The sequence below is a fragment of the Spinacia oleracea genome, chromosome 5 (genome assembly GCF_020520425.1).
Source record: "Spinacia oleracea cultivar Varoflay chromosome 5, BTI_SOV_V1, whole genome shotgun sequence".
NCBI lineage: Eukaryota > Viridiplantae > Streptophyta > Magnoliopsida > Caryophyllales > Amaranthaceae > Spinacia > Spinacia oleracea.
This window is the reverse complement of record NC_079491.1, coordinates 75,650,034-75,658,240: the sequence shown is the minus strand read 5'-3', so window position 1 is coordinate 75,658,240 and position 8,207 is coordinate 75,650,034. Positions and strand designations below refer to the sequence as shown.

General features: G+C 37.8%; 1 protein-coding gene across 1 annotated transcript; it reads left to right on the top strand.

The window, feature by feature from the left end:
• Positions 1-4,248: 4,248 nt before the first annotated feature.
• LOC130461619 (abscisic acid receptor PYL12-like) lies at positions 4,249-6,224 on the top strand. Its single transcript, XM_056829775.1, has 4 exons — positions 4,249-4,379; positions 5,456-5,507; positions 5,603-5,652; positions 5,732-6,224. Exons 1-4 carry the CDS (start codon positions 4,249-4,251, stop codon positions 6,222-6,224), a joined length of 726 nt encoding a protein of 241 aa, XP_056685753.1.
• The last annotated feature ends 1,983 nt before the right edge of the window (positions 6,225-8,207 follow it).

Sequence of the window (8,207 nt, the reverse complement as noted above, 5' to 3'; positions counted from 1 at the left end):
TTTGATGAAACTGACTCCCAAAACTTTGCTACAGGTACAACCACTGATGGAAACTTTGAACTAGGACTCACAAGAGAAACAGAAGACGAAGAACTCAATGAATTCGAAAGGAATAAAGTATGGCACCTTGAGCCCACACCTCTGAACAATCGAGTAATAGGATTAAAGTGGGTATTCCGAAACAAACAAGACGAACATGCAACTATTACCAGGAACAATGCCAGATTGGTTGTCAAAGGGTACAATCAACAAGAAGGGATAGACTTCGAAGAAACTTTTGCTCCAGTTGCCAGAATGGAAGCAATACGCATACTTATAGCATTTGCTTCATACATGGGTTTCAAACTCTATCAAATGGATGTAAAATGTGCGTTCCTAAACGGATATCTTAAAGAAGAAGTTTATGTGGAACAACCACCTGGATTTGAAGATCCAGAATATCCCTCACATGTGTATAAGTTAGACAAGGCACTGTACGGACTAAAACAAGCCCCAAGAGCCTGGTATGAACGTCTCTCTCATTTTCTATTAGGCAATTCAATCGAGGTAAGGTTGACAGAACCTTGTTTCTTAAATCAAGACACACAGACATATTAATTGTACAAATATATGTTGATGATATTATATTTTGTGCTACTAATGAGGATCTTTGCAAAGAATTTTCTGACTTAATGCAGCAAGAATTTCAAATGAGCATGATGGGAGAACTAAACTTCTTCCTAGGTCTCCAAATTAAGCAAACGGAACAAGGAATCATTATTCACCAACAGAAATATATCAAGGATCTCATAAAGAAGTATGGAATGGAGTCAGCAAAAAGCAATCATACACCCATGGGAACAACCACAAGGCTAGATGAGGATCAAGAAGGTAAAAGCGTAGATCAAACGAGGTACAGAGGTATGATTGGTTCATTACTTTATCTCACAACAAGCAGGCCAGCCATTGTCTTCAGTGTAGGTGTCTGTGCTCGGTTTCAATCTAACCCTAAAGAATCTCATCTTACAGCAGTCAAAAGAATTCTAAGATACTTAAAAGGCACTGACGATTTATGTTTATGGTATCCTAACTATGATCACTTTGACCTCAAAGGATACACAGATGTTGATTATGCAGGTGATCTAGTTAACAGGAAGAGCACATCAGGAATGGTCCATTTCCTTGGAGCATGTGCAGTCTCATGGGCATCTAAGAAACAAAACATTGTTGCCCTATCTACAACAGAAGCCGAATATGTTGCAGCAGCATCATGTTGTTCCCAAATGCTATGGATCAAGCAACAACTACGGGACTTTGGCCTGAAACTTAAGTGTGTTCCCATACTATGTGACAACACAAGTGCCATCTGTATATCCAAAGACCCAGTTCATCATTCAAGGGTCAAGCACATACATATCAGGCATCACTTTCTAAAAGATTATGTTGAAAAGGAACTGGTAAAACTTGAATTCTGTCCAACTGATGATCAAGTAGCTGACATCTTGACTAAACCATTGAATAGGGACAAACACGACAAACTGAGGTTAGAACTTGGTATGATTAAAATTAAGTGATACTTCAAGCCAATAATTTTCTTAAACCTTACTTGAATGATTTTTTTGAAAAAAAAATCACAAAATTTACAAAAATATGTTTTTAATTTTTTTTTCTGAATGGACTGCCAAATACAATCGTGGTGCAAAACCCAGCTGTGTATTACCACAGTCACGTCTGTGCATCACTAAGGTAATTGCACTAATTACTTGACTTGTATTTATTTTGCATTTGTGTGGGATAATAAAAAATGAATGGAAAGCACTTTTTTTGGTTCAATGAATCATATAAGCCCGGTGCATGCATGACTTTTCATTTTGTTCACTTACACACGCTTCCCACACACCATTTCCCAATTCTGAAATCCTTCATATTCCATTCCTCCCAATTCTGAAATCCTTCATATTCCATTCCTACGCCTATAAAATTGAAGTGCATCAAATCAAACCTCTCACACTTCCCGGAATTTTGAATTTCAAACCCAATTACTTATCTTCTCCTCTTTATTCGTCAACCACCTCCCCTATATAATCATGACTCTCTACCGCCTCACCTTTCCCAATCCAACAAACCCTCACTCTCCCTCAATTCCGATTATCACCGCCGTCCCTCTTCAAACTCTTCCACCACCACCCACTGATAACATGGCCCCAAAACCCCCGACTAAGCAACCCGCTTCAAAGTCAGCGGCGAAATTGACGACGAAGAGAAGGTTATTGGTGAAGAAGGAGCAGCCAGCACCAGTTCAGGGGGAACTCCAACTACCAATAGAGAAGAAAATCAAACCTGATGACACTAGGTATCACTTCTTTCCTACTGATCGCATGCTTCATGGTTTAAGTGTCGATTTTGCTTGGTGTAGAGAGGTAGGGTTTGTCGAACTGTTGGAATGTCTAGAGTTACAGGGGTGGACTCACATGTTTGAGGTCTGTTCGAATACCTGTATGTTTCCGGAGGCTATGGGGGAGTTTTGTTCAAATTTTATGTATTCTGAAGGGGTTTGTCAGTCCATTGTTAATGGGACGAAAATTAGGTTTACAGCTGAAAAATTGGGATCATGGTTTAAGGTTCCTGTTTTGGGGGAAGAAGTTTATTATAAGGGGAAGGGACAAATTGAACTTGGGAGTACCACGATGAAAGAAGTCTACTCGTACTTTGGGGGACCAGGGAAGGTACCAAAGGCCCTTAACCAGTCGTCTCTCATCCCTTTTCAAAAAGTTCTATTCAATGTGGTCCGCAGGGGTCTGGTTCCTCGTACAGATAAAAGGGCCTTAGCTAGAAGACTCGATCTGATCTACATCTATCTCCTTGAAAATCAACATCAAATTAACTTTCCTGCTATTTTCATCGCCCATCTTACCCACTGTATTTCCCAAAAAAACTTCATTGGCTATGGGTCTCTTCTCACCTTTATCATGCGAAAAATGGGAGTTGATCTCACCTCTTACACCTCTGACTGTCTAAATGGGATTAGTCTGAGGGTCATAGATGGTGTTGTCTGTGTGGGGAAGATGGGACCAGGTGACCAGGCTCAGCTTGAGGAAGAAGAAGGTGAAGAGATAGAGGAAGAGGATGAAGTGTCTGAAGAAGAGGGTGAGACTGTGTTTCCTTGTATGGTCAAAGGAGGGAACTCGGAGGGAGGGCCAGTTGATTTGAGGCCTAAAAAAAGATCCCCCCCTCTGGTTCCTGCAAAATCACAGTCTCTTCATCATTCACCTGCTTGTAACCCACCAATCAGGCGTAGTCGTCACATAGCCAGTTCTTCTAAGGGTGTTCCTCCATCAGTCTACCATGTTGATGAATCTGATTCGGATAAAGATGGAGAAACTCAGTCTGCGGCTCCTTCTCATGAAAGCACTCTCACCAAGCTGATGGACAGGTTGGATCAGCTGCAGCAGGACAACACTGCTATTCAAGCTTCAATCCAGGTGCTCCAGGAGCTGATGGTTCAAGTGCAGTCGGATCAAACTCAATTTTTTAATGATATGACAGAGCGCTTGGCTAACATGATCCAGGAGGAGGTGGTCCATACTGAAGAAGTTGCTGAAGAAGAACCTGCCTCTCCTCAATCCTGAACCTGCCCAGACCTTGCTACAAAAACCCCCTCCCTGTTACTCATAAACAATTTTTAATTTTGGTTTTTGCTGTGTGACACCTTGGAACATTTTGTTTTGTCTGCGTTGCGCCGGGATTATCATGGCTAATATTCATTAGCGCGCTTTTCCTACGTTCTGATGGTTTGATCACACTAACATGCAGGGTGCTTACTTGTCTTGTTTTCTATGCTGTTTTTGCCTAAGTTTTGCTTGCAGGGGTGCGGTCAAACTCGTTGACCGACTTGAGCTGCAATGGGGTTCACTGTTTGGAAGGGTAACATCATTCACTTTCCTTCTTAAAATCGTTTTTCCCCAATCCCACCTTTTTTATCATTCCAAAAGGGGAAGAGATTCTTATTGGCAACTTGTTTCATTCTGATTTTACTCATACATGGTTCAAACTATGGTTTCGAATGTCTGTTTCCATGTTCATCACTCACCATGTTAACTTTAAAAGAATGTTATGTTTTCTATCAAGTTGAAAAGTTGTCATCATCAAAAAGGGGGAAATTGTTGATCCCTGAGTTTTGATGATGACAAGCTTATTTGTGCTTACGTTTTACATTCTAGAACGACAGGTCTAAAGTGAAAGAGCTACTCTCAATTCGTATTGATAAGAATGAAGCAGCCTCGAAGGAAAGAGAACAAGTCAGATGGATCCTTGAAGCAGCAATCGAATGATATAAAAGTCAAGACACTTCAAATGAAGTTACAAGGATTAAGCATCTATGAAGCCTTAGGAAGTATATGGTAAATACGAAAAGGTACAAGGCTATTATACCAAACGTACTGCTAAGTCTGGGAACAATGTTTTAAAGAGTCAAGTTATCACCTGAGTTCTTAGAGTTAGCAGAATACACTAGGTCTAAGTACAAATGATTATCCGTATTAAAAGAAGTTTTAATTTGCCTAAATTAATTCAGTAATGATTGAAGATAATCTTTGGAAGAGATTGAGGAGAAGTTGAAATCGTTTAAAACTCGTTTAAAGATTAAATCGTTTCCTAACAGAAACCTATCTTTAGAAGAGTCCTAATTTGATTAGAATTAGAAGTCTAGGATTACTAGGGTAAATCACAGAATCACTATAAATATACCTAAAGATCTCCTCGTAATTTTTTATCAGACTCATACGCATTAACCGGAGCTTTCAGGTATCACCTTTAAAGTCTTTATTTTTAAGAGTCTGTTCCTGTTCCCAGTTAGAGCAGTATTGGTTGGTAGGTCTTGTATCTTCGTATTTATCTTAGTTTTTATTTATTCTGTATTTCATTAAAGTTGAATTGATGTATGTTAAGCCTGAGTCAGGCTTACTAGAGCAAGAGTGAAAGATCTCAAGAGAGATCTGTGAGTTGAAACAATTGAGGGATTGTTTCATAGGGAGAAGGGAACAACGTGGGGTTGTTCCTAGTTATCTGTAATCTGAGGTGATTTACAGATTGTGGCCCGAGTAGATTAGGCTTGTAAAGAAACTGAGTTGTTTTGCCTAATTAGCAGAAGTGTTTAAGTCCCCAAAGGGGCCGTGGTTTTTTCCTCTCTATTGGGCCTAGAGAGTTTTCCACGCTAAATCATGCTTGCTCTATTTGCTGTTTCTGTTCCTTATCGCGTATATTTTATAAAACTGCAAAAAATCAATTCACCCCCCCCCCCCCCCTCTTTTATTTATCATTTCCCCTTGAAAGAATATACCAATAACTTTTTTCCTCGACAAAAATAAAGAAATATCCTTACTAAGTTTGACTTGCAAAAATAATGACCGTACGTAAGTGGAGATAAGTGGCCGCATACACTAATTTTTGTCCACCTAAGTGCTTGTTTAACTGCTAGTGAGGGTTTTTTTGCTAGTGAGATATTTGCATCTGCATCTGCATCTGTTCATGTATGCACCTAATCGTTTTTGAACCAATACATATTGTCTCTTTTCTATTTATTTCAAATCTAGTATATTTGTTTATATTATCCTTTGACCACTAGGTTATTGTTTTCTTTGTGTCGAAGGTTTATAAATACAGAAGACAACAAATGTACTTCCATCATTCAAACAAAAACACAACAAATTAAACATATCAGCATATTAATGACAGTAATCATCCCTGAAATCAGGCAACCTGTTACAGCAAATGTGTTGTTACCTCCAATAAAGTGCAGTTTTAGCATAGAGCAAGTTATAAACGCACCCATTGAGGTGGTATGGTCTATCGTCCGTCAATTCGACAACCCAAAAGCATACAGGATGTTTATCGGTGAATGTTCTTCAACTTCTACGTCTAATGCTGTTGGATCATTTCGTCACATAGCCTTTGTTACTGATTTTCCGTCAACGGTGAGCATTGAGCGGCTTGATGACCTCAACGAAGAGAAACATGTAATGGTGTATAGTGTTGTTGGTGGCGATCATACTTGCCGTCTTCCTAATTACCAAGGTATGATTTCGGTTAAAGAGAAATGTAGTGGTGGCCAAAGGAGGACAATTGTAACCGAAAAATATACCGTCTATGTACCAGAGGATAGTAATGCGGAGGAGACTCGTTATTTGGTTGATACGTTGGTGGGATTTAATCTTAAGTCTTTAGCTCGCATTGCTGAGTGTATATAACTTAAATTAGTTTTATTATGTATATTCCTTTCCTTTTCTTCTTCCAAATTTGTTTTGAAGGAGTTGCCTACTCTTTTTTCCTACTAGTTTTTGAAAGAGTTGCTTCTTTTTCAATCTTCTTGTCATTATTATTTCAAGGAGTTGTTTCCTTTTCTTGATCTAGAATATTTGTAATGTTTTTAATGATGTTCATCATTGTTTGACTTCACGATTTAAAATAAACATTATGTATTCATTTATTGAAACCTATGTACGAAGCATTTAATTTTACTTATCACCCCCCTTAATATATTTCAATGGGTAACACGACTATAAGATGTTATGTTGAAGGAAATACAAGTGTCAAGGTCCCCTTTATGCAAAGGAAATTGTTGGGAGTGCATCCCTTTTAGGTTTTAAGTTGAGTGAGGCCGGTAAAGCTAGTCACATTTCTATGACCTACTCCGTATGTCATAAACAGATAAACTTCCTTCATTACATAGTTTGACTTTTAGCACATACTTTATCCATTTCTTTTTCTTGCACCATTAAGTTGAACACAAAAATTTAGAAAATTTGTAAATATCCAAAATTGCTTATATGATAACAAACAAAAGAGAGGTAAAATGTTAGGTAACAATGTGGGTATGGTAAAATAAATATTTAGTGTGTGAACAAATCAAAAAACATGTGAAAGCAAACCATAAAGTAAATGGTGTAACTAACATGCAACTTTTATAAAAGGAAAATGGTAAGAAAATAAAAACGGAGAACATACTATTTATAAACTTTGACTATCAATTGTGATATACTACATTCGTTTCAAAATGATCTTTGCACTTTATGTTTTAGTCATCTTTAATTCGTTTTTAATGTTCTTTACCCTTTGCTTTATAGTGTTTTTGGACATTAAAATGTACTCCCTCTGTTCCTAAAAGATGTTCCCGGTTTGAATCTTGGTTGGAAATTAAGAAACCTGAAATCTTGGTTTGTATGGGTATAAGTGTAATGATTGGGTGTAAGAGAAATGATTGTGTGTAAGACTGAGTAAGAGATTCTTTTTTGAAGAATAAAGTAAAGCGAGAGAAAACAATAAAGAAATAAGGAAAAAGGGAGATATTTGATTAAAATATTCAAAAATCAGAAAAACTCTGATACAAGTGGGACATTTTACATGAGTTGGATGAGGTGGGGTTCCTCAAACATTGTTCTCAACTAATGAACTTTCAGCGCCATTTCACACGGATTTTTTAGACTTTCCAAAAACAGAAAGACTTTTCTGTCTAACATTTTCCCTCCAATGATTTCCCTAAAAAAAGAAGTCCACACCCTTTATAAATAGGGCTGCCTTTCTCAAAAAAATCCCACATAAATACAAACTCCTAACAGATCTACTTTAAGAGAGTACAAACAAGAAAGATAACTCCTCAATTCACTAAAATTCAACAAAGTCAAGGGGACATTAATGGCTTCAGGTCAAGAGGAGGATGATTTCCTCGATTTTCTGATGATGAAGGAGACGACACGAACACTGAATCATAATCTGATGATGAAGAAGCAACTATTGATGTGGTACAACATGCTGAAATTGAAGTGAATGCTCGTGAATATGGGGATTTTGAGCAGTACCAACCACTGCTAAATCTTAATGAAGTACCACAAGAAGTACCACATGAATGTGAAGTCGGACAACAACAAACTAAAAAATTAGGTATATCAGATCTACAACACAGTTCCTTTTATTTTTGATTTGAACATGCCATCACATGAAGAGTCCACACCATCAAACAGAAAGTCAACAGATTCATCATAAGCTAAGACTCCTAGAATTAACAATGAATTGAGGCTGCAAATCCCGTTGTTACTGCTATGTAGAAAACTTAGAGGGTCAAACAACCTCATTTGTGGGACAATTGAGGTGGCTGAAGGAAATGTGTCCTTCACCCAAGGTGCATTAAGTCTAATACCAAGTTTCAGATTAATTACTAATAATTAATTTAGTGA